The sequence below is a fragment of the Anser brachyrhynchus genome (genome assembly GCF_964034855.1).
Source record: "Anser brachyrhynchus genome assembly, chromosome: 2".
Taxonomy (NCBI): domain Eukaryota; kingdom Metazoa; phylum Chordata; class Aves; order Anseriformes; family Anatidae; genus Anser; species Anser brachyrhynchus.
Window position 1 is genome coordinate 60,446,576 of NC_137695.1, and position 27,207 is coordinate 60,473,782.

Below are 27,207 nucleotides of genomic sequence, written 5' to 3' on the forward strand. Positions count from 1 at the left end.
CCAGATCGGCTATGTGCTCGATTTGTATGAAAGTATTCCCTTTTCTCAGACCAGCTCCCACTCAGAGCAAGACCACAGCAGCAGGCAGCTTTGCCGAGCGTCCCAAGCATTTGTTGGACTGAGAGGATGAACTACCTGCTGCAAACCCAAGAAAGCGGCTGAGGAAGGCTGTCCTGTAGCTCTCCCTGCTGTACCTCTCCTGTGAGCAAGCAGATTACATTAATATTCAAAGCTGTCAATTTGGCTCTGATCAGAGCAGCTAAATTCAGTTTAAGGGGGAAAAAAAAGAACGAGAACTAATCCCCAAAAAAGTCTGCTTCATGAGAAATATCTGAACACTTCTTTGTTGTTTTTATACTTCCTAGATGCTTGGTTACTGTCTCTGAATGGACAGCTTCAAAGGAGCAATTAAAAAATGTGTGCATGGACACACAGACAAGCCCTGTTTGCACACAAAAACTTTATTCTGGGCTACCTTATGTCACCCCTTTTAGCAGGAGTCATCACGAGGGCACGACACCAATAAGCAGACAATGAATAAAGAAAATAACTGTTTATAAGTTCATAGTTGGCATACGAAAGTTATTGAAGAGGAACTGATATTCTAGGCAACTGGCCATCACTGCTGCATGTCAACTCTGTTCCCTCAACTGTTACAGGGTGATTTTAATGCTCATTCTAAAAGCACTTCAGTGAGACCTCTGAGCTTCGCGCTTCGCAGGTACAATTTTTGGCTCTTTGATAAACATGCTTGCACTGTGTTGTTCAAGCACATTGTAGTCGGCAGGCAAAAACGTCAGGCAAATAAGCATTGAAGTGTCCACATGATCTACCTCCCACCTGCACTGAACTACAAGCATAATATTTCAACCACAAAACGTGAAGTCACATGAGAAAAGTTAGCGGAAGTGGATTACTGAATTAAATCCAGATTTGAGGACCCAATATCTATTCCAAACGTTTGACCTCAGTGCTACCAAGACAAAGTGTTGGTAGTTATACCAACTCAAGGTATATTAAGTGTTATAACCCCCTGATTTGGGGAAAAATCTGAGATAAATTCTCAGAACTTGGGCAGGTTTTTAATTTGAACCTGGAAACTCTGGATCATTTCTGGTGCTTGTTAAAAAGTGTGTGTGCATGTGTACTGTAAAGGGGGGATAACTTAATTACATAAGCAAATGATGATGTTATTTTACTCCCTTCACCTCCCCATACATGAAGTGCCCTCAGAAATTTCCTGAGTTTCCCCCAAAATAACCACAGACAGAGCCCCATCTCATCCCTCACAGGTAATATGTGCCTCTGTTGGTCATGAGTCTGAAAGTGATCTTAAATAACCAAAATTAAAACTGGTGCCGGTGATAAGAATACAGCATGGTGTTGCTCACTGCATATTATATGCCTTAGCTGGACATCATGTCTAGTGAGGGAGCTTCCGAATTTCATGGTTAATGGCAAAAATGCTGGATCGAGATTCTCAGCAAAGACACAGGTATTTGTGGGTACTTACTCCTGTTAGAGCCCCAGCAGGCCCTCCCATCTGACACAAGGCTTGAAATTGCCTCTCCTAGAAGATCACTGGTGCCTCAGAAAGCAGAACTGGTGGATACTTCCAAAAGCACCAAGGAAAGGCAGAACACACTGGGAGAACTGACAACCTGATGAGCTCAGCTGAGCCTGTGTGCTCACACGCACCCTGCCTCCACTTATGGCTTTTCATTCAGATCCCAAATCAAACAACAGCAATGACTCGTTTGGTATTTCTGATCTACGGATCTCAGAACTCCCTGTCAGTTGGATTATTTCAGTTTTAAAGATGGAGAAATGAGGGACTTGTCCTTTTACACAGAAATCAAGGGCAGAACCAAAGAATCCAGACTTGCTAAGTTCCCATCTAATACTCTACTCAGAAAAGAGCTGTAAGCAGTCAGGCTTCCCCTTACCATTTTTACCACAGGATGTATTTACTCTTCCACAGTGATTTGTTTCACAGGGGATTCACAATGGACAAAGCAGCAGCAATGCAAAAGATCAACATATTCTCTTTAAGCCACTTGTTGGTGTCCTCAGTGTTTCACTTATGCCAGTTTTCTGCTGGTCACTGTCACAGAGGGAATATCCATTGACGTGGGACACTGCAGCTTTTCCCAATGGCCTGTGTACGATGACTACCTTGACTGACTACCTGCCGGCATAACCTCTTGTTGAGTTCAGCTCAAAGAAAACAGCCAGCTTACGAGCTTCATTCAATTCCCTCCCACATGTCAGCAGATTTAGAAGTACTCAAAACAGAACAAAATGTATCCCCATCATAGAGGGAGTTAAAGCAAGATGAAATTGGACCTTTCATACAACACAAGAACTGGGACCTATTTTTTTTGAGGACAAGCCAAATAATACATATTCATACATGGAAGTTAAAAAAAAGAAAGACTTTTGATCAGATTTTCTGCTGATGTAACCCAGTCACTGAAATCAGGGGAGCTATTCCAGTTTACATTAACGAAGCACATTAACATCCAGTTCTCCTCTTGCAAACAGAGTTATAAGTCTTTCTAAAATCCACAGGCAATATTACTTTGGGAAGCACATCAGCTGAAGAGCTTTTGTCTAAGACTTGATTTTTAGTTTCTCTTTCCATCTACCAAGGGTTAATATTAATCTTCAGCATCAGAGCCCAGTTCAACTGACTTCTGGTCCCACAGACAGTGTTAACTTCAGTGGCGTTGAGAATTGGCTCTAAAAGCTAAAAGATAGCAAGAGTCTGTACATACAATGTTGCGTATGCTGTGATTAAGTGTAGTAAAACAAACACAGAACAGAGAATTTAGGATTTGTAAGAGAAATACAGCCATTACCCATTATTCTGCAGCTGGCCCAAAAGTATTCTTGATAAAACTCTGCTGACCTAAGTCCAACTGCATTAGGAATGATTTTGATGTATTATTTGTGCAAGTTTTAAAACAGTGTACAACTTACTTTCATGCAATCTATTTTTCAATAATAGCTTCAACTCACCTATAAATGTTAAATGCTGCTCCAACTTTAGCCACAAATTTTCACCCAACTTGGAACCAAACAGGATCCGGCATCTGGGACTCCCTCCCTGTGGGGTTTAAATCGTTGGTGTGACTCTAATCGCAACCTCTGGAAATATCTTTGAAGACAGTATCACTCAAGACATTTTTCACATTACAAAGCTGTTTCTCAAAAAAAAAAAAAAAAGAAAAAAAACGACAATTATTCCAGTAATATGCAGAAAATCAGCCTATCAAGTCAGCAAGGCAGGACACTACATACAGGTTGTATGAACAGCTTCATTTAGATGTAGTTTAACTCGATAGTCTCTATAGGTTCAGAAAAATTCTCTTTGTAAATAGATTTTACCCCACATGCAATGCTTTAAACAAACACCGATCACAGAACATGCGCATATATATATTTTTTGTCATAACATCTCACACTAATATCATCATCAGTGTCACCTGGTTTATGTATTCATATCTCCTGATTTTTATTTTTAAGTGTGAATGGCATCGCCTATGCTAAAATAACATGGATGTAAAAAGTATCCCTTTTAAAGAAACAACTCGCTGTTCAGTGATTTGGAAAGCAAAAAGATCAATGACTAGCACAGCAGAGAACACAGGAATAGTTCAGAAGGAAAGCAAACATACTTGCTTTTGTTAGCCAGACTGATTTTATATGAGAACTTCTTAAAACAGAACATTTATACTTATCCTGCCCCCCTGAGAAAAGTGTCATCCATTAGTATAAAAAAAGGCAAGAAGTTGAAAGCTATTCTTTACCCCACCCTCTAGACTGAGTTCCTATCCTCAGATGAACTTTATTTTTTGACCAGCTCACTAATGATGATTGAAAACACTGGCCCCTCTAAACAGCACATAAGTATTAGTGTTCACAGGAACAAGAAGACTGGCCTTAATTGGTCCTTTTATATAAAATTGGAAACATAAAACTTCTAAATATAAGTTTCTGGCACATCTTTTGTTGCTATTACAGTAAAATAGGTACAAAAGAGTGAGATTCCTTGTGATTTGCAATGAAATCTGTGCCAGAATGTTTTCAAGTGACTGCTCTTCAAGATTTTGTAAGATAAAATCCACAATTAGGAAAAAAGAGGCAGGTTGCTGATATACTAACCTTTCTCTCTCAGTCCCACTCCTTTAGTTATTTCTGATCCAGCAGGGAAATGAAATATGTCTGTAAGCCATCTAGATAGGCTCAGCATCACTCTGATGTTTTATGTGGTATCAATTCATGGCATTGGAATTGGTGTTAGAAATCCCAACTTCACTAAATGAACAATGATTATCTGGATTCTGAAGCTGCCAGAAAAAAAAAATCAGAAAAAAAAGAAAAAAAAAACGAAAAAAAAAAAGAAAAAAAATACAGCTACAGTTTTTCCCAAAAGCCCTTTCTGCCCTTTCTGGAAGGAAGGGGTAAAAATAGAGGCAGCTCATTAATATGTCTTGGCAGCGCTTAATGGCAGCTGGTCTGAAGAGTTAGATCAGTGGGCCTTTCCAGCAGTACTCCCGGACCACTGCCAGCAGGTGTTGCTGTGTTCAACAAAATGAGAAGAAGTGGAGGGGTGGGGAGAAAAATATTTATAAAGAGAGAAATAGGTGTGAAAAAAAATTAGTCACTGAGTAAAGCTTTCATTAGGCCTTTGGTAAAGCTGTACGCTAATTCCCCGAGGCAATAAGGAGCATGCTCTGAAATGAATAATGCTTTTCACTTCTCCTAATCTCCTTTCAGAAGTTATCCCATGCTATAAATCATGTGCACGTTTGCTGTGCTTTGCTCGGTAGCATTCTCTTTTTGTCCCAGACCACACGTTTCCCCCCCGGGAGCCCCTGACTGGCAGCAGTCTGGGGAGAAACCCCCGCAGGTGCTGGAACTGCAGCAGGGTGAGATGCTTGGTGGGACCGGCACCAGCACCAGCACCAACTGCTGCTGCTGCTGAAAGTGGACCCCGTGCCGTCCTGCGTCCCAGCAGAAGGTAACTCTGGTACTGGCAGGGCAGTTTTTCCACTCTCTGTAAAATCAGTGCAGTACAAGGTCTCTTGCTGAGCGCTTGTTGACTGCCAAATCACAACAGTCACTGCGCTACCAGTATGTAACTAATTTCAAAGGGGCTTAGGATGCCAGCTAAAACCAAATTCAGTTTGGTCCTGAGAAAAGCACAATTCTGCGCTGGAAAAGTCCTCTGACGCAACTTGGTTTTAGGATCCCCATTAAAGATAAAAAAAAAAGATTTCTAAAAAGAAGTAGGTATGTGCATGCACGCTCACTATGTGTTTCTTCAAGTGTGCCTCTCTCGCTGTCCTTGAAGGGAAAAATTAAAAATAAAATGTTCTTTGTAACAACTGGAACCACCAATGTCAGGCTGCAGGAAAGCTACTGAAACCTGTTTCAAGAGGCTTCAATCCACAGCACGTTAAAGCCTGAAAACTTATTATATGCATATTAAACCTGGGAAACAAAACAACCTATCTGGTCATATGTTTCCCATTAACTCCTGATTTTTTGCTCATTCTACCAAAGCTGTTGTGTGAATACTGCACATACTTCAGTCTGAATCAGTGCTGCTCTAAGGACTCCCTGGTATCACTGTAAGTTGAAAATTTTAAATCTTTCTTGCCTGATACAGCCATATTCCAAGACAGATTAAATTTACATTACCAACAGGACATAAAAATACAATTATAAGTACGATTCAGGCCAAAAAAAAAAAAAAAATCTGAAGGATGGGGATTTTCTGGTAATCAGTGGGTGTTTTGAATGAGTAAAGACTGCATGATCATGCCATTTGTCATAAATGGTACCACATAAAGCCAGCTATTATGTGTGTTTAAGAAAGGAGATTGATTTTGGCTTTACTTTTGACCTTATATATATATATTAATTACACACTGCCTAATAGGCATAGTTATTTTTGAGTTTCACTACTATAAACTGAAATGAAAATTTAAGTTGATTTTATTTCACAGGAGTTAATATCATACCTGAAAAACAACAACAAAAAAACCCTGTCATTCATTGTAACTTATTTTTATGTTTCTAAATAGTTTTTAATAGTGATGCAATCTGCATGTCAGGGAGCTCTGAGACTTGGACATGAGCAATATAGTTCAGTTTTGGAGAGCTTTAAAACTATCTAAGTTAACAGAAAGGTACATTTATACAAAGATTGAGCTAAAAATTATATCCTCTGCAAAAGGATTCTTAATCAAATGCATTTTCCTGAATTTGAAAATAATCCAAATTTGTAGATAGATTATCTGATATATCCTCAGCATGATAGAAGACTAAAACAATTTGCTAACTAGTAATTAAGTATCTGGCAAATACTGTATTTGAACTAAATCAGTGATATCTACATCTAATAATATCTATATCTAGCTATGCAATAAAACAAGTTGGAGTGTGTCTTCCTGACTCATAATATTTGCTTTCAGTCTCATTTTAGGTTCTATTCTTTAAATGGATACAGAGATCACCACTACAAGTTGAATCCACGATATTTTGTCATGCTAGACAATTAGGAGTTTCCATTAGATAATTACCAGAAGTATGTCTCATACAGGAAAAACAGTCAATTGCTGATGTAACAGGATTAACCAATCCAGCACACTGATCCGGCCCACTTACTTTTGACAGACACTATATGTGAGTGTACACATGAGAAGTACAGTATAAAGCTTCGCATTATAAGTACCACAAAGAGGAACTTCAGCAGTTCTTAATGCACAACACAGCAGTCTCCTTCTGAGAGTGAGGACTAGAGAGGTAAAACTTTAAACCAGCATTTTTCTTTTAAAACTAAAACTTTTAATTCATGTGCATGCTGTTGCATTTTGTTACTGATATATTGAATGAATGTATATACAGAGCTTTTCAGCTCAGGTAATTTTATGGAAAGAATCTGAACCATCATTTCTATATTTATCCAAACACTATGTATTTTTAGACATAAACATATATATATATGCGTATGTATGTAAGTACTATTGAACTATCTATCTGTGGTACTAGCAGACTCGCTTTTAGAAAACAATGCTTTTTGGAAAGTCATGCTTTAATGTTACATCTGTCATCACCATGGCATGCAAGTATAATATGCTATACCTATATGTAATAGATTGTCTGTGATAAGTGTACCTGTTATATATGGCAAGCAATGTACACCTCACAACAAGAACCCAAACATACTTATCTGTCTTTTAAACTGAAATATGCCTATCCCTTACTTTTCGTCAGACACTGTTGGGATAGGTGCTATATTAGAACTATAAATAACCCCTTTAATTAAGTCATCTGTTAGTACATCTAATCATGAATGCATATTTTCATCTGAAATTATTTTTTCATCCAATTAAACTTTTAGTTCTATTTCAAGCTGACTTTCAGACTTCATATAATTACAACAGACTTTGGGCTGTTCATGAGATCCAAGAAATTTAGATGTATTATAGCAAGGTTTGTGTTACAAAGATGTGTTTATAAGAATGGCTGCAGGGTTTATAATGCTGACAGACCCGTAAGTGTAACAGTATATAACAGTATAGCAACTGAGGTCAGTAAAACACAGATGAGGGTGTACTGTGGATGCCTTATAACAGTGAAAGACTTATAAAAGACCTTAATTGAAAAGGACTTGCAATATATAACATTTGTAAAACTTTGGTTGATTGTTCAGTTACTTCTGTATGTTTCATTTAACTATAATCCTGTGCCTGTCTCTCAGCCCATGTGCCTGTAATCATCTCATGGAAACTAGAGACCTTACAATGCTTATATTTATAAATTATACCTTCCCACTAAAATACAATGGTTGACGGTAATATAGTGAAAGTGGAATTTTTGCTGGGTAGGAGGTAACCACACCTGAGAAGAAGGCAGAAGTGCGTGAGAGAGAGAGAGAGTATGAAAGGAAGGAAAAGAAAGAGGGCTATTACTAAAAAAGGCAGAAGCTCTAAGAAAATCAGCAAAAGTTAAAGTCTGGTGCAGAAAAAACTCAAAAGCTAAACTCCATCAGCTTTTAGTGTTCTCATTATCAGTTACCAAGTCCAAACATGAGGGAGTTTGCTAGCTTCACCCTTGCTAGTTAAGGAACAGAACAGAGATGCTGCAGAACATAAAGACGATACGAAGTCATGACAGTAACATAGCAAATGCCTTTCCACTGCTGGGAAAAACCCTCATCAGTATAAACTGCCAAGGGTCTACCAACAGTGGCTGAAACTCTGGGTCCTAGCAGTGTTTTCAACTGTGTTTTATTCATGATGTCTTATTCTAATATTATGATTGTGTCGTTTAAATGAATGAAACAAAAAGTGACTTCTAATAACAATGGGCCAAATGTAGAAGATCTTACTCAGCCTTCACTCAGACAGAATTATTATTGGCTTCGATGAGGGATTTGCCTGAGTCAGGAGCAAGTATGATTTGGCCAGATGACATGTAACACTTTCCATCTTCAAAGCATTTTTCAGACGTTACTTGATTAACCCCAAACCTAAATATATCTGCCTGAGAACTTCTAGGCACAGACTAGCATAGAAGCAGGGATATTTCTGGTGCCAGGGCAGTACCTTAGCATGTCACAGATATGTGCCGTACCAACTCTGGCTTAGGCTCTCAGTGCCTGACCGCGTACTGCAGCTGGAGAGTGTATCATGTATTATATAGCCCTCCAAACAACAGTGTTATTTTGCTCCCGTCAGATCTCTTGCCAGTGTTGATAACCTCCAGCATTTACAAGTGAGTAGAAAAGCTCTTTTCTCTTCTACTCAAGGCAGAATAACATTCTGCCCAGCATACTTTCAGCCCCTGCCCTTAGCGCCCTCTTGTTCGCAAGCTATTTAAGATCTCCTGCTATCCCTAACAATACCAGACAGGACAAGAGCAAGGTGCTCATTAATAAAAGGTTTCACTCTTTTCATTCATTCATGTTTCCTCTGTTTAGTTAAGCCAGTGATACTGTTGAAGGAATAAAACAAACAAAAAAAAAAGAAAGAAAAAAAAAGGGTGGGGGCGGGGGGAGGATGACAGCCAGGAGGGAGCCAGGAGGGTCAAACTGTAAAAAAAGAGAGTAAATTTACAAGAAATAAAAGAGATTTTAGAAAGGGGGGAGGGCAGAAAACCCGAGTAGTGATATTTGAAGAGAGGTGTGTGTTAGGGGAGCAATGAGCATAAGGAAGCCAGCCTGCCTGTTCCTCCCCCTTCCTAATCATAGCCTTTACTCACAGACAAAACTCCCTCCCTCTCCCATTCACTCACTCACTTTAGGCCAATCCGTCCTCTCCCTCTCTCTCCCTCTCTCTGTGTCTCTCTCCTACTCTGAGACAGAGTCAGAACTCTTCTCCCTGACAGCCACAAACATCTACAGCACTTATTGCATTCAGAGAGGGAACCTGCAAACAAAACTTCACAGAAAACTTTTGGTTCTTGTTCCAGAGAATTTGCTGAAGAGAAGGAAAAACAAACAAACAAACAAACAAACCAAACCAGCCCCAAAAAAACTGTGCGTGAAGGGGGAGGAAAAGCAGGGCCTTTTAAAAAGGGAATCACAACAACTTTTGCTGCCAGGATGCCTTTGCTTTGGAAGAGAGGATTTTTGTTGGTGCTTTGCTGGATTATAGTGAGGAGTTCCCCAACCCCAGGATCCGAGGGGCACAGTTCAGTCACTGACTGTCCATCATGTGCCCTTGCCATGCTCTCGAAGGATGTGCCCAGCTCACAGCCTGAGATGGTGGAAGCAGTAAAGAAGCACATACTGAACATGTTGCACTTGAGGGACAGACCTAATATCACCCAGCCGGTGCCCAAGGCAGCACTTTTAAATGCCATCAAGAAACTCCACGTGGGAAAGGTGGGAGAGGATGGCTATGTGGAAATAGAGGATGATGTCGGAAGAAGAGCCGAAATGAATGAAGTTGTGGAGCAAACCTCAGAAATCATCACTTTTGCGGAATCAGGTGAGTGCTTAAAAAACAAAACAGTAAAATAGCCTGCTTGCCAGAACTGCAATTAACTTCTTTTCTTCTCCTCAGCAGTACTGTTTTCTCCAAGGTTGTGGGATGAGACCTGGGGGAAGGGAGAAGGAGGAATGGGATGGGGGGGGGGGGGGGGTTGTCTCTGAAGGAATTTGATTTCTCTGACTTAGTCTTGGCTACAGATTACACTTGCTAAGCACAGGCAGCCACACAGGGAGGAAGCTCTTTAACCAATCTCGAGCAGAAAGTCAGGCTGCAAAGGGGTCCTCCAAACTGCTTGTGAAGCCAGAGTACTTGCACTAAAGTAGTGGATCGCAGGGCTGATGGTGAAAGAAAAAGGGCTGAAGCCTTTTGGGGACTTTCTAAAGACAGAATGTGAGCTGCAAACTACTTGGGAAACTGCCCTTTCTTGTAAAAATTATAGTGGAAGTTATAAAATCAGAGGAAGCAGCTTTAACTTTTAGAAGCGAGAGGGCATTTTTGTTTTCTGATTTAATGCAGCATCTTCGGCAGTAAAGAGTTGCAGGGACTGTTAGATGACTTCAATAGAACTGGACAAGTTGCTGTAGCTGATCCAATTTGTAATGCAGGCTTCTGCATACTGGAAAAAAGGTTCTGCTCCTAAACCTCTCCTGCCAAAAAAATGCAACCTTGGTAGGGTGCATTTTGAACTCTTTTACAGCACTGTTTTCCCTAACTGTTATGTAGTAAGAGCTAAGAATATTGATATTTACTAACTAATAGCTTCAGGCTCACATCAACTGCCAATAGGAAACCACTCTAAAGTTGTACTTTACTGTCTTGTTCCTACATGAATAGGACCAGAACTCATTTTAATTCAATGTATATGTATGTGCATATATATCTGTTTGTATGTGCGAGTATGTTTATGCATGCAACAATGTCAATATCTTGCAATAACTCTATCATCTAACTAACAGCAACTTTTTATGATGCTGTCTAGCCAAAGCATTTTTCCTGTTGCCAAGACGGTTTTAAAAGAATGTCATTGTTTTGTTTGGTACAGCATATGGTAGGCAAAGTATGCAAAGGAACACCAAGCATTTTTGTTTAAAAGTTTGCTGCAGCAGTATAAACAATTAAGACAACACTCAGAGTTTCCAGTCCTGAAAACCTGTTGACTCAGATGTTCTGTTTGCAGGGAAGCCATGCACAAGAAGTGTGCATGCTTTTAAGAGCAGACATTCCTGCTGGCTGTCCGATTTCCAACTGTACAAGGAGCCCTTGCCTTTGGCGTCCTTGTCAATACATACATTATCAGTCCCTTCAGTATGCAAGCGCGAGCTCTTCAGTTTTTTTCATCCCCCCCACTTCAGAAAGCAGGCAGATGTCAATGCCAGTGGTCCCTAGAAGCAGGAGTGGCTCAACCTTAGTTCAGAAATGAGTTTTTAAATGCAGTGAAATCCCTAGGCGATCTACGAGTCAGATTCCCCACCTGGTATTCAGCAGCTCGCTCTGAGCCCAGTGAAACACATATGGCATGAGCAGTGGTTTCTCTTCACTGTGTGAGTCCCAATCATTTGTAAACACATTATTGTCTCTCCTGAGCTCTGACACAAAGGAATTTGGAATTTGATATATGCCTACTCAGTACAACACCCTCCAACGGCAACTCCTGAAGCCATTGGCTCTTGGGCTCACGTGAGCAATGAAAATTGTGCCATGTCCCACATGCTGGCCAATAGTCCAGCCACCGATCCCCCGCTACAAAATACCCAATGCTAGCACGTTGCTTACTTTGATTTACATAGTGTTGTCCTACCACTGCTAGCCAAATTAATTGAAGAAGACATGCTATGGAGCTGCGCGGCCGCATGCCAGGGCACAAGTTGTGTACCCATGCCTTTTCTTCCCTGCTTTCTCCTCCACCTAAGCCCATCCTGGAAGCTGAGGCAGGAGGGCTGCTCCAGCCCTGCATCCCATATCTGCCAGGCTTTTATTTGGGAGGAGCTTTCAGCAACCTAGAAACCGAGTTCCAGGGTTTGGGCTTATAATGGAAATGTTGACTCCAGTCTGTGGACTTCAAACTGCTGATACATATATTTTTCACCTGGAGCCGCTTGTAGCTGTTGTCTTGCTAACACTGGTGGATCCACCATGCTTTACAGGTGCCAGTGCTGCAACGCATGAGTGAACTTCACCTGGGCTCTCTTCCACTCCCACACCAGCAGTATTGTGCGTCGAATATTAAAGCAGTATTATTTTTCCTGTTGAAGAAATTGAGGCAAAAAGAAGGCAAATGACATGCTGGGTAGGAATTAAAAGGGAAAAAAAAAAAAAGACTGGAACAGAATATAGCCACATGGACAGTCACCAGTGTTTGGTCTGTAGTATCTGGGAGGAGTATGGATAAGTTTAAAGCACCAAGCAGGAGAATGAACATGTTACTCTCACAGTCAGGTTAATATTCTTTCTGCTTTTAATGTGAAACTCACTCTGTCTCAAAAGAGGGGAGTAGGAAATCAATGAAAATGAATGGAAACATCTCACGTTGTATCAAATAAATGTCTATGGAAAGAGAAATAATACTTCAGGCTTTTTGCTCCTTTGCGTATGACTTGACATAAACCAGCCATTCCCTTTACCTTTCAGAAGCCACATTTACTACTTGCCTTCATAAAAAAAAATAGTATTTCCATCCTTCATCAGCCGTATCCTCAGACATACAATGAAACGGAGTGAATGAACAAACAGTGCCCTGTGCACGTGGCTCTGGCTTGAGACTGCTCTTTTATAAGAGACCATAATTCAAGCAAGCATAGGCTACAGACAATTAGAGGGGAAACTAAATGCAGGGAACTTGTTTGAAGCACAGGTGTAGTTACGTCCAGGAAATCAGCAAAATAGTTGGCAGGTAGTTTTCACAGCTAACAAATCCAGGCAAATCTTTGCAAAACTAATGACCATGAGTATTGGGCAAAAGTTTACAAATGCACCCTACTGTCCTTTGGCACTCTTACAAGTAAAACACGAAAATGATTTTCTACTTGCATATCAAACTAAGATTACTAACCTCGATTAGTTCTGCTAGGAGGGTAGCTGTGCCAGAGCTCTGTGGGTTATTTCAAGGACTTAAAAATTGTCTTTTGAGGAGAGGGGTCATATACATTCATGACGAGCAAATCCAACAGGTTCTATAACTGAGATAGTGAGTGCTCATAAAATATGTTTGGCTACTAACTTGTTCATTATTTTAAGTAGATAGCTTATTAGGCAGACCTGGGATTTTTCCAAGTGAATTTGATCCTGGCAACTAAACTACCAATGAAATGGGTTGCTAACGTCAGCACCCGAGAAGGCAATGGGAATTTCTGGGTAGAAATACTAAAATCCAAAGGCTTATCGTTAGGAGAACTGTCAGGGGGGAAAAATCAAACAGACAAAAAAACAAAACAAAACAAAAAAACCCACCAACACACGCACACAAAACCACAACAAGTGTCACAGCTATTTACACTGCTTTTACCTTTCTGTCTCCCTTCCTACTGAATTCAAGGTGAACTGGCTTAATCAGGTAATACAAACTTTTTTTTATAAGCAGATATGTGTATATACACACTCACACCTTTTCTTAGGATGATACCTACTCTTATATAGCCAGTCTGGCAGCGCAGGAGGAAAAGAATGGGCCACTTATGACTCTTTAAATCATTTCATCAATTTTCTTTTGAAAGGAAATGTATTTAATGGTATGGATATGTGTGCTGAATAAAGAATGGCCACGAGAGGGCACACTCCAAAGGCTTTTTACTCCATGCAAGGCAACCTTCCTGCAAGCTTCTATTTTACCTAATTGAACCCTGAATCCCAGAGATCTTTATGCTTATCTGCAGCTTCTCTGAGTGGAGCTCTTGTTTCTCTCTTCTCGGTTATTTAAAAGACAGAGATTCACTGGAGTGGAAGACTGCAAGTAAAAAAAAATGCAGTGGAAGGAAATAGGCAAAGGGGAAAAAGATAAAACTGATAAACTGATGGATGCTGGAAGTTCTGGATATCTGGAGAGATCAGAAATGATCATTATTATTTTTACAAGATACTGAGAAATGTGACCATGAATCATCATCTGAGCTGATTTTCTCACATCTTTTTTTCTAATGCAGTCTCCTTGGCTTTCAGAAAACAAGTCTCGTTCCCCCCAGTTTTGGTGTTGCCTTTTTTTTTTTTTTTCTTCTTTTTTTTTTTTTTTTTCTTGGCTTTGGCATACTTTATCGAAGATTTGAAGTTTAGCAAATGAAAGCAAGTTACTTCCAGAAGAAGAAAGCCATTCTGAATTAATCTGTTTCATTGTAACAAAATGTGAGAATTGAAGGAGGTTGGTTGCTTTGAGAACAATTTGAGAAAGCACAGACGAATCTGAGAAGGTGGGAAACAGTTTATAAAAAGATACCTGAGAGACAGAGAGAGGGACAGAAAGTACTGTATGTGTCCCTCTTTGGGTAGTCATGCATACAGTTTGGTATGCAAATCTAGCTGGAAATATATGGATATGCATTTGTTTGTATGCACGTATAAGTGGATGTATGTCCAGAGACATGGGTATGCCAGAGGAGGCACGCTTATATACCCATGCAGCTGTACCTGCAACACTGTAATGTGGACAGATTCCTGCTTGTAAGTATGTGCCTTCATGTGCCCTCCTGTGTGTGGGATATACCTACACTGCTCATGTGTACATTCCTGCACAGATTCATGCTGGGCAGTCCTTCTATCTACTTACATCTATATGAGTGTGAAAAAGCAATCTGATGTCATGCAACTGAGTGTTGCAAGATGTAATTTTGGACTGAACCTTAGTCTTCTGAAAGTAATTGGAAGTTTTGCTATTCATTTCAGTATACTTGCTATTTGGGCCTTACTGCACAGAAATCAAGTATTGTAATTAAGACAGTGACAGCTTCTGATCCACTTAATTTTAGAACTTAAAGTATTACAAGTATGTACAAAAAATTATCTCTTTTGTGAAAGACAAAGACTTGATATTATTTGTATCTTGAAATATGCTATTGGTGCAAGTGACCCTAAGCTTTCCTTGAGATATTTTAGATGTAAATGCAAAACTCAAGTAACAACAACAACAACAACACAAAAAAACCCACAACCAAACAAACACCTTTTTTGTTTCTAAATATTTAAGGCCATGTGGGGGAAGGGCTTTCAATTTGGAAGGAACTCTAGGTTGTGGATGTAAAGTGCTTCTCTCCTGACAAAATAGCAGGGGACAGTCAAGGTTCACCAGAACTGAATTATTTCACATTCTGAATGACCTTGTCAATGCCCCTTTGGGTTAATTTTTCAAGAAATGGTATTTAAATAAGGTTGTTGCTGCTTTTTTATTTTATTTTTCTCCCCTATGAATGCTTGGGGAATAGTGGGGAATAGTTTTTTTTTTTTTTTTTTTTTTTTTATCTCTCACGACAAAAATCCTGTTTTGCTGGCAGCAAAGGGGATGTGAACATAGATATAAGGTGTTTGTTATTTGTGTCATAATTCCTCCTCCCTTTTCAAGAGGCAACCGTCACCCAGTCAGGGAGCAGAAACAAAACTGTGCAACCCAGATGACCAGTCACATACACGGGGTGGTGAATAGTTAGAATAAATCGTTTGTCAGTGATCCATAAGCTGAAATGCATTCACAGAAATGGCCACTGCCTAATCGCAGTAATAATACATTTGTAATAATCAGTCTGCCCAGGGGATAATTGCCAGACCATAACAGTGCTAAATTCACTGAATAAATTCTGCACTGTGAAAAATTCATCTAACTCTAGTGGTCACTCATTAGTAAACATTTTGAGCAATTATCTCTCAATAACCATGCTCTTCTCTTTGCTCTCTTTAGAGGAACCTTTCTAGTAACCTATTTTTTTTTCTGTCTCCTGGGGAACGGAAATGAGAAGTGAAGAGAAGGATGCTTTTGAATGTAATTACAGATTGGCATGCAGCACAAATTCCCCCAAATCTAAACATAGGCAGTAGTAAAGTTAGCAACTAAAAAAGGAAAAAAAAGCTTGCTTTGTATGGAAAAACAGTTCACTTACAGTATAACGTAAAAATGGTTCAAAATTAAGCAGCGGTGAAGAATGGAATTTTAAAGTAACAGCACCTTCTTACCCAGTGAGCATTTCTGAATGGAAAATTTAAATACTGCGTATTAAGATAAATTAAGAATAAGTCACATGATAAGTCAGGAAGCATAATCACTTTCATTCTGAAAAAAAATCAGTCAATCATTTAACAGCATATGGTTGGGGGGGAGGAGGGAACATCATTTTAAGTATGTTAGCATTTTATTCAAAAAAAAAAATCCTCTTAACTGTATAGCTTAAGCCCTCTCTGGTATGTGCACACAGCTTGAACTAACGGGGCCTGATCTTGAAGCAGGCTGCAAATTGCAAATCAATGAGCTTTGGCTGTGCAGCTGCAGCCCGGAGGGACCCTGAGCCTCAGAGCCTGGGCCCTGCCAGCCCTCCATGCTGTCCTGCACCGGGCAGTGGGCAGAGACCCTTGCGTGAGCCCTTCTGGAGGCAGGGAGCAGGGCACCTGTGCGGGCAGGTTCGGGTTTCTGTCCTAAAAGTGTATGTGAGCACCACTGAAGAGAAAAACAGATATGAGCAAACTCTCATGCTGCGTATACAGATGCTACACTTTCTTTCCATTCAGTAACTCCCTCCATTAAACCTTTTACCATATATGCACTTCTTTGTAGGGCTTGTATTTTTAACCATTTTTCATGGCGTTTGCCGTGTCCCCAGCGCTGCTAGAGGGTTCCCTCAGCGTCCCAGCCCTCTTCCTGGAAGGGACTTCTGCCTAGCAGCAAAGCAGAGAGGTGGCCTCTCCAAGGCTGTTGAAAGGGGAGATGAGGAAAAGCAATCAAAGGGGGCTAAAGTAATCCCTTGTCTCCTTTTTCAGCTGCTTTCTGCCACGGTAACAATCCAGCCTGTTGCTGTTGCCGCTTATATGAGCACTGAAGTGATGAAGGCATTGCCACTGTTGTGCTGTGGGTCTTTCCACAGGAGTCAGGCAGGAGGAGCAGGATGATTAGAAATGAAAAAAGACCCTTGCAAATCAGTTGTGGCAGATGAGAAGTCAGGACAAGGGGATAAACAGAGTGTAATTATGGAAGTAATACTACCCCCAACTTGCAGGAAGGTCTCCTCTTAATTTTAGTTAGATGAACAGCATGTATTTCTGAGAGCTTGAACAAGGTCGTTAACTCAGACCAGAAAGGAAAGACTGCTAAATCCCTAAGCAAAACGTGGAAAAAATGAAATACAGCAGAATTTTGTCTTGGAACACCTGAAGAATGTATTTTATCGTAGCACAGAACTTTTTGGAAATATAAAGATCCTGTTATAAAGTGAATGTATAATCATCATAAGCCCGATCCAGAGATCTCAGTTCAGTTCTAGCCCAGGCCAAACCCCAATTTCAAAATGAGCTGGTCTGAGCGTAATTGACCTTGCAAAGATTGGAGCATTCATACTGTTTGTGCTGTGTGATCACAACACACTAATTATGAATGTGGAGAAAATTCAGAAAAGCTCATTTTTTTTCCTAATATAAAAGCATGCTTTTTATCCCCAGCCTTCCACCGTTCCCAGTTTCCATCTAAATAGGATCTGAGAAAGGGAATGATTTTTAAAATTGTTTTAAAACCTCTTATTAGTTATGCAGGTTTGAGGACTGAGTATTTTGTGTCATGGAGAAATATTAGTCTCATATAAGTTTCCTGCATCTTCTTTGTTTAGAAGCTGAATCAACCATTTGTGTGTGAAAATGTAGCTACAATTAATATCCAGTACAATAACAACCTACAGGGAAGCTGTTATCCCTGCATAAGGATGGGTCATATGCTACCTTGCTCTGACTCACTTTTCTCCAGTGAAAAAAAGCAACGCAGATGTACTCCTGTAGTTTCATTTTCTCATATCTTTAGTAATGAGGAAAAAATCAACTTCCACACATACAGGAGCATATGAAAAAACAATTATCAGAGTTCTTGAGATCTTGTTTCTTTCATGTAATATCTGTCAAAAAGAGTGGTTGCATGGGTACACTTCCGGGCCAGTGCATAAAGTAATATGAATATTTGCTGTTGGAGATATGTCACTTCGTAACTATTTTCAGTTCCCACTGGAATGGAAATAACAGAATGTGAAATTCTTCACACATGAGAATGTGAAATACATGAGCACTTAACAGCTTTAAGTTATTCTGTAACACAGAACTGCCCAGCTTTTCTGGTCTGAAGGGCCACACAGCTTCTTCCCCAGTCAGGCCAGGGCTGCACACCCCAGCTGCTCTCTTCAGAGCAAACAATGGGGCCAGTTTTCCATGTCCAGCACTGCTGATCTGCTCGTGCACAGGATCCCTCCTAGCACCAGAACTGCTGTCTGTGTCCAGCCTAGTACCTCAGGAACATGGTATAAGTTTGTGAGACAGGGTCAGGGGGTTGAAGGTGCAGGCTCTATCAGAGGTCCCCACAGGCCTTAGAAGTAACCATTCTTATAGAGCACAGTCTTTATAACATCCCTACATAGTATGCAGCCAGCCTCTTGGACCAGGTTTCCTTCAGACTGGAGGAATGTCACTGTATACTTCCTCACGCTCTGAAACCCAGGCCAGTGAGGGATTAATGCCTATCAGCTACCCTCTGCTCTAATATAGCTGGCAGCTTAGCCAGGGTTTCACTTCCAGAATGGAAAAACTGGTGTTAGCCTTCAGTCATTATTGAACGACTCTCATTTAAAAAATACTAGAAAAACAGTAACTCTGCCACTCCCCACAGTACTGGTCAGCTTGCTCTGTCTTTTCTATAATCCACTTCCTTTTCTAAGGTACAGTCCCACGGGTTCACATGGCTCTCTTAGAAATTAATGGAGCTCGCTTTGGAGACAGGCATCAGCAAAGTCTGTGAGAAGCAGTTAACACAAACCATGTGTTTTCCTATCTCAGTGACAGTTAAAGTCTACAATTTCACACTCTCACTTAGGGGGAAAACAAAAACAAAACACTGTGCCCTTTGGCCACACTAATTCAGACATGTCTGTCTCTTTGACCTGGGAATGCCACCAGGGAAAGCTGAATGTGTCAGTGCCAGGACTTCACAGAGGGGGAAAGCAACAGGTAGCTCAAAGGGCAATACAGATTTTAAAAACCAGGAGCGGCAAGATAGTCAGGAAGGTCATATTAAGTGGAGTTCAGAGGCAACGGGAAGCAAGGAGAAGAGCCTCGCTTCCACAAGGGCAGTTTTTCCTGTATGCTTCCTACCACTTCAGTTTTCTTCACCACTCGTCCTTTTCAGGACGACAAACAGAACCATTGGACAGAGACATGCTTCCCTGACAAGCAGAACCATTGCACAGAGAAACAGGTCAACAGCTGTGGGTACTTCAAGAATAATATCACTGACAAACTGGTAATTATGAATATTGTGTCTGTCAACTAAGGTCAGATATCTGTGCGTTTCAAATCTGTGACCCCTGGCCTCCATCCTGAGAAAGAACAAAAGATACAAGTGGGGACTTTTCTTTTGTCAAGAAAATAGAAAAGGACCTGCCTCTTAAAAAATAATACCCCTTCCCCACAGCAAATTCATTCTCTCTTAACTTTTTCATGCTCCAGTGATCAAATCATTAAACAGCCCTCATTATTCATTCCAACTTCTGCCAGGGATATGAGCTCTGTATCAGAGAAACACCCCCTCACCATCATAATCATCATCATGACATCTCAGCAAGTTGATACAATTATGCCAGAGAACCATCCTCATAATTATACAGTTCTTTAGCTCATTTTTTCAGTGTATTCACCATTACTATAATCACAGCGAGTACAGTGTGTTAAATTAAGAACAGGATTTACAGCTAACATCTCACAGGATGAAGAGTCTGCCTGCTGCAATTCTGCAATTCTTTACAATAAAGCTCTGCAACCCTCTGAAAGCTGAGGCTTATGTGTTAGTATTTCTTTGTTTTTGAGACAATTGACATTTACAACTCATTTTAAGATGCATATAAAGAATGGTGTTTTACAGAGGGAGAAAGGACAGATCTCATTCCCACCTCATTTCCAAAGAACTCACCCCCCAACTTTAGCTATTAGGCTCAGATTTGAATGTGTATGATACACATAGTCATGGACTGTCGTCACAAACTCATTTTTGCCTTTCAGTTAATAGTGATCACAAAGGCAGCTCTAGGAAGTGAACTCTTAGCAGCTACTGATGCTTATTTGCCATGCATTGCATAAGCGCATAAATGAACATAAAGATATCATTGCTATAACAAAAAGCTTAAAATACATTACTGGAAGTGTTAAAATATGGTACTGGAAAGCAACAGACAAACAAGTAGTTTTCTAAAGAATTTTCACAAAAGCATCTGAGAAGGGGATTAGGTGAAGAAAAGTTAGAACAGAAGAATCATAAAAATGTAAAGGGCCAAATAGGAAACCTAGGGAACTCCATGTCTGCGATGACAATAAGGTCTCTTTAACAGATCGCAAACTGACATACTAACTAGCTCTTCCTGTCTATTTTCATTTACCAAATCAGGCACACCCAAGAAAACGTTGCACTTTGAGATTTCCAAGGAAGGCAGTGAGTTATCAGTGGTGGAACATGCTGAAGTGTGGCTCTTCCTGAAGGTCTCCAAGGCCAACCGGAGCAGGACAAAAGTCACCATCCGCCTGTTTCAACAGCAGCGGCAGCCAAAAGGCAACTCTGAAGGAGCAGAAGATATGGAGGATGGAGGGCTGAAAGGTGAAAGGAGTGAGACTCTGATTTCAGAAAAGGCAGTGGACACCCGAAAGAGCACTTGGCACATCTTTCCTGTCTCCAGCAGTGTCCAGAGACTCCTGGACCAAGGCAAGAACTCCTTGGACGTGCGGATTGCCTGTGACCTGTGCCAAGAGACTGGGGCAAGCCTGGTGCTACTGGGCAAGAAGAAGAAAAAGGAAGATGATGGGGAGGGGAGAGAAAAGGATGCTGGAGAAGTCCCAGGAGAAGAGGAGAAGGAGCAATCGCACCGGCCCTTCCTGATGATGCTTGCCCGGCACTCGGAGGACCGTCAGCACAGGCGGCGGAGACGGGGCCTGGAGTGTGATGGCAAAGTCAACATCTGCTGCAAGAAGCAGTTCTTTGTCAGCTTCAAGGACATAGGATGGAGTGACTGGATCATTGCACCTACAGGTTATCATGCCAACTACTGCGAAGGAGAGTGCCCCAGCCATATAGCAGGCACATCTGGTTCGTCATTATCCTTCCACTCCACTGTCATCAACCATTACCGCATGCGGGGCCATAGCCCCTTTGCCAACCTCAAGTCATGTTGTGTGCCCACCAAGCTGCGGCCCATGTCCATGCTCTACTATGACGATGGCCAGAACATCATTAAGAAAGATATACAGAATATGATTGTGGAGGAGTGTGGCTGTTCATAGACACATATGTGCACAAGACTCTTCTCTTTAAGTTGAGAAGAGAATGTTTTAAAAGCCCAAGAAGAGGAAAGACCTGACATGGTATAAGATCCTTTTTGAATGAAACAATCATCTGAAATAAAAACAAGAACAAGCAAATTAAAAACAAAAACAAACAAACAAAAAAAACAAAAACACAACAACACAAAAAAAGAGGGGAAAGTAAAAAAAAAAAAAAAGAAAAAGAAATATTGAGGATCAGAAAAGACTACAGCTATAAAGAGGAGGAAAGCTTCATGAACCCAGGCTTGAATGAGATACGTTTGAATGACGGTATGGGTTGGGGATTTCCCCTTCCTTTCAGTATGCTCCTTATCTTATTAGATAGTATGTTAAGCATAGCTATTACTAGGGGAGTTATGTTCCCTCCCCTAGTTACCCATCAGTTCAAGCCATGGTAGCAGCTCATCTAACCTGCAGCAGTTTGGACTAAGTCCAAAATGTCATTGAAATTCCTTGAAAAGCCATGTGTATGAACACTACATTCACTGGCACTTTCCCCCAAAATTTACCGAGGAACTGAGTAGGTGTGTAGTGTTTGTGTGGATATATATATATGTGGCTATGTATTTATATACATACCTTTATACATACAGACACTACACGCTTACATATACTTACATTGATAAAGAGACAATATTGTGCAGGTGTATACACCTTCATCTTCTGCACTACATTTACAAAAAAAAAAAAAAGAAAAGAAAAATGAAGAAAAAATGATTAAAAAGAACGAATGAAAGAATAAAAGTTACATATTGTAAAGGTGCTTACAACGTTAGAACTATGCAACCTAGTTGGTTTGAAACTGTTTACCTGCAAGAGAAAGAAAAAACAAAAACAAAAACAAAAATAAAAAAAAGAAAGACTTTTTTTTTTAAATGGAAGTAACTTGTTTTAAAAAAAAAAATCTTCAGTGAGAGATACTTGAAAGGAATATGTTTGTCCAGATACTGGAGCCAAACATTTCTATATTTTGTAAAAAAAAAATTTTAATCGTTTACTATTTGCACTACAATGGTGTCTGACCTGTCTAATCCTTATTTAACAAACATTTGCAAGGGAGGGTGGTTGGGTGTGGGAGGGGTTGAGAGCTGCACTTATTGTGAGCTATACAAGAACTGCTACAGCACACAAAATAGCTATTTTTATTATTATTATTATTATTATTATTATTTTGTACCTTAAACTGAATAGACACATACACCAAAGACATTTGTGCGAGCCTCTAAAAAGTCTGTTTGTGGTTGGTATCATTCACCTGTAATAAGTTATGGTTTGAATTAAGGGTCAGTGGGTTGATTACATTCAGGCTAGTATATCTGCTAACCAGTTAAATTCAAATTCTGCCCTAAACAGAAAATTATAATTTGAAGAAAGCCCTCAAAAGCCCTGGGATGTGTATCCAAGGTGCTTGGATCCAAGGTCCATCTAAGCATAACTGTACTTGTTTTGCATATACAACACTTAAGACTTATCCCTGATGCACAGCAACTGTGCATCATTGGGAAACAACTTTATACAAGGGACATACATATATATATATGTATATATTTCTGTATGTATATATGTATGTATACACGAGGTATAAGCATTTCTGGCTTCACTTTAATGTTCTTAAACAATGAATGTTTGTGTGCAAAGCACAGTATGTTAAAAGCTTGTTTGTTACTAACAAGCATGAGTGTTCAAAATGGTATTTGTGTGAGAGGAACCTAAAGTGCTGGTGTACACTTAGAAAATATTGATGTAAAATTGCAAGCAGCTTTGGGCCATGCCCACCATCACCCCTGCAAATACAAAGAAAATGGCACTTGTGGTAGGATTTCTGTTTGAAAAGCAGTCTTAAGCAAAAGGCTGGCCGTCTCAACCACCACCCTCTAGCATGACAACTCTTAATGGGTTTGTGCGTTACCTGTAAAACCTAATTTTCAGTGTCAACACCTAACCTGAAGGGTCCAACCCATAGGGCATAGGTAGATAGGTTTAAAAAAAAAATTCTATCGCTGTCGTATTTAAAAGAATGTTAAAGTTACAACGTGTGTCTTTGGGTAGGGGGAGATGAGAAGAGGGAATGGGAGAAACCTTTAGGCCCTGTTTACACTGAGTTTGATAACCCTGAGCCTGAATCTTCAGACTCTTAGAGGTTTGCAGGACCAAGCCCCTGTTGGCTGCCTTCTGACAGGAAGGGCTTCAAAACACCTCTCACAGAAAGCAGCGCAAACATGGCTCCCCACCTTGCTGAGAGCACAGTCTGTTAAAAAAAAAAAAAAAAGGTAAAAAAAAAAAAAAGAAAAAAAAAAGACAGCACAATTTAACCTGGTCACATTGGCTAGGGATAGTGTGTTAGCACCTTCATGGCGAGAACCATGTTTAAGCAGTGTAATCAGGGCCTTCATTTTTTGTCAGCCAAAATTGTTTGTGTGTGGGGGGGGGTTTGCTCTGTGTCTGTGTGTGTGTAGATGTATGTGCGCATGGGAGCGTGTCTGTATGTGTATGTATTGATAGAGATTTAAAAAAAAAAAAAGAGGAAAAAAAGAAAAAAGAAAAGGAAAAAAAAGCCCTTTCCTCTGTTGAATAGATATCAACATACATGCTTATAGCTAAGTTTTCTATCTAATTTATTCCACAGTATTTAGATTGCATAGTACAGCTAATGGGTTATACATTTATGTACTTTTTATACAATGCATTTTTACAGACTTGTTTGCGGTTTGCAAAAAAAAAAAAAGATTAAAAAATTGTAACAATTGGGTGAACACTAAATTTGTCACTAAAGTATTCTGTAAAATATCAAGGCTTTCTGATTTAAATTATTGCAGATTTTATTTTATTTTTTTTTTTTTTAAGTATTTTCTTCCTGGGGAGAGGGAGGGATACCAAATGGTAGTAGGGAAAAAAAAAAAAAAAAAGGCACAAATAATCTATCTTCATAATTTAAACAAACCAAGTTCCTGACCCTGCTTCATTTGAAGCAAGTGGCAGAAGTATTGTTGATTTTCCTAGAAGTAGGGCCAGGCTCTGGAACTGCTGTGGCAGGAACATAGCCTGTGACAGCTAAGGACAGTACCTTTTATTTCACTGAACTTTGGACCTGGACTTAAAATTAGATGTATATTGCCCTTCTACCCTTACTTATGTCCACAGGCTCATTGTTGTCTACAGATCTCCTTACAAGAGTAGTAAAACTACTTACATGACTAAAGGTAAGGCAGGCTGAACCACAGGTTCCTTGTGCTATAGGCAGTGTGAAGGGAGAGAACGGATTTTGAATGAGTAGCACCATATCCGACATTTAATTCAATTAATTGTTCAAAAACAGGCTGCTTGTATGATGGTTGATCTCTGAATGTAGTGGCAAGGGAAGCAGGTGAGATGGCTCATGTTGGCAAAAATTATTCTCACATGTGATTAATTAAGAGCATCGGAGTCCTGAAATCCCAGCACCTTCCCAAAAGTGACAATGGCAAAACTCCCATTGACTGTAAGCAGAGTAAGTTTAGGCTCATGGTTTTCCTGGTCAAAGCTGACAGAGCCTTTAAAAAGAAGTCTGATACTGAGTTTGATACCAGGTTTTATGTGGTGCACAGGGGCTGGCCTTGGAAAACGTGAAACTAGCCTGAGACAATTTCCAAGTGAGGAAAGAAAAGAGGATTTTTACATGTGGTGAGTGGGTTGCATGATAGGTACACCAAAAACAGAAGAAGGTTTTTCAAAGCAAGAAGCAACTGTTCCTAAGCCCCGCTTTTTAGCTTTCATTTATGTGTTTATACTATTCACAAATTTTAAAGGTTTCTCCCTCTGATCTCTAGATTCAGTCATGGGGTTTTGATTTGTGGTCAGAGTTATTTAAAGCAGGGGGAAATGAAAAACTATATGATAAAATAAAATAAGAAATCGGGATGTTAATCAAGACTGACTGATTCCAGCAAAACACCCCACCCCTGATAATTTGGTTTAATTAAATCTGCATGTACTTAAAATAGCATTAGAAATTGTTACCATATTTAAACAGTTGTTCAAGGGCATGCAGTCTCAAAAATTACTTCTCCCTTCAGGTACTACTATACCAAAAAGAAAAAAAAAAAAAAAAGCTTTTAACTACTAACGCATTCCTCTCTGTATAACCCATTTCCTTTTTATATTGAAAATGTATTTTCAGTATATATTTGATCACAGAAATGTACTTGTTTAGTACGTCCACAGTCTTCTTGTTTCAGAGCTGATGACATTCAGTGGTCTTTCCCCCTCTTCATGTCAGATGCTCACTGTATCCAAGGCCTAAGAAACTGGCAGAAGTGCACATTAAGATGTTTCTTTGGGAGGGCTGAATGTATTTGTATTCTTGGGGTTTAGCAAAAGGAAATGCTAACAGATGCTTATAATTATTCTGCACTTATATGTCACAGCAGAATACAGATCTAGGGCCTGAAACTGCAGAACTGAATGAAATGGGAGTTTTGTCATTGACTTGAATAGAAACAGCCTTTTACCACATCGTTGCAAACTAGGACTCTGTTATAAATACCTACTCTTTTGTATTTAGTTGAGATTCAAGTTACCAGGTTCATATAACTGTGACACCACAAGGCCATGCAGAGGCTGGCAGCAATATCTCTGAATTAGAGAAGTTCAGGCATCTGTAATGTCTATGTGCAAAATGATAATTTTTATGGACTATAGTTACTCATGGAATAGTGCCTTACTCTGTAAGCAATGCTGTTGATTCCAGAGGGTCTCCTTTCCTAGAAAGTTACCAGTCAGCATGAATAAAGTGAGCAGAATCTATTTCTGGAGTGTAGGTAGAAGAGAGGTGATGGAAATTAGTAATTCCTTTAAGTTAAACCTCATGTCAATACTGTGCATCAGTATAAGAATCAGATGCTAACTTTCTGACACTGAAGAGCTTTACTCCCCATCTGCTCTCATTGCATTACATGTGGAGTAAAAAGGTTTTCAGTCAGAGTAATGAAAACTGTAATTTGACCTTTCATGAACAATTATAAGCAATGTTTTCATAGGCAGAAACAAACAACACTTCTGGGTTATATAGCTATTTATTTTTTGAGATACAGTGAATCTGTGTTAATTCTCGATGGGTTTCTTTATATTTAAATACTTTCAGAAACAATACATTGACGATGGGTTGAAGATATATATATATGTATGTATATATACATATTATATATATCTACAATATATATACACACACAACTATATATATATGTATATACATATATATATATAAATTATGAAAGCCAAGATATTATGAAGCCTATTTTGTTTTTATCATTTTGTGTTTTGTTGTTGATATTATTATTATTATTGTTATTATTATTATTTTGCATACTACATGCAGTGCTTTAACCAATGTCTGTTCGGCTAATGTAATTAAAGTTGTTAATTTATATGAGTACATTTCAACTATGTCAATGGTTTCTTAATATTTATTGTGTAGAAGGACTGGTATTTTTTTTATTTACATTATGTTTAAAGAGGTAACAGTTTGATATGTTCTCATTTGTTTATATTAGAAGTTATTTATTTTCACGGCATTCCGTCTGGTATTTTGATATTTGGAAGGCATGCTACCTATACTTTGTACAGTTAGTGGGCAGTATTCAGCAGCTCCCAGTAGATTTTTAGGCCCTGTGTTAAATAAAAGACATGTTTGGGATTTCTA

The 27,207-nt window shown here is 39.6% G+C and overlaps 1 protein-coding gene and 2 long non-coding RNA genes across 6 annotated transcripts; 1 reads left to right on the top strand and 2 right to left on the bottom strand.

The window, feature by feature from the left end:
* Positions 1-232: 232 nt before the first annotated feature.
* On the bottom strand, positions 233-4,543 carry LOC308189159. 2 transcript variants are annotated; one of them, XR_013946062.1, is made up of 3 exons: positions 3,681-4,133; positions 3,022-3,203; positions 233-2,749 (listed from the first exon to the last, which is right to left on the bottom strand). It is a non-coding gene; the product is annotated as an uncharacterized lncRNA (long non-coding RNA). The 2 variants fall into 2 exon arrangements; XR_013946063.1 differs by lacking the exon at positions 3,681-4,133 and adding an exon at positions 4,168-4,543 and having other exon boundaries at positions 235-2,749.
* A 333-nt stretch (positions 4,544-4,876) lies between these two features.
* Positions 4,877-27,207, top strand: INHBA (inhibin subunit beta A). 3 transcript variants are annotated; one of them, XM_080578924.1, is made up of 4 exons: positions 4,914-5,026; positions 6,486-6,816; positions 9,487-10,007; positions 20,602-27,207. In XM_080578924.1, the coding sequence occupies exons 3-4, from the start codon at positions 9,620-9,622 to the stop codon at positions 21,486-21,488; spliced, it is 1,275 nt and encodes a 424-aa protein (XP_080435050.1). In that variant the 5' UTR covers positions 4,914-5,026; positions 6,486-6,816; positions 9,487-9,619; the 3' UTR covers positions 21,489-27,207. The 3 variants fall into 3 exon arrangements, with proteins under 3 accessions (XP_080435052.1, XP_080435050.1, XP_080435051.1); XM_080578925.1 differs by having other exon boundaries at positions 4,924-5,026; positions 6,688-6,816; XM_080578926.1 differs by lacking the exon at positions 6,486-6,816 and having other exon boundaries at positions 4,877-5,026.
* LOC308189160 lies at positions 10,444-16,078 on the bottom strand. Its single transcript, XR_013946064.1, has 2 exons — positions 12,659-16,078; positions 10,444-12,253 (listed from the first exon to the last, which is right to left on the bottom strand). It is a non-coding gene; the product is annotated as an uncharacterized lncRNA (long non-coding RNA).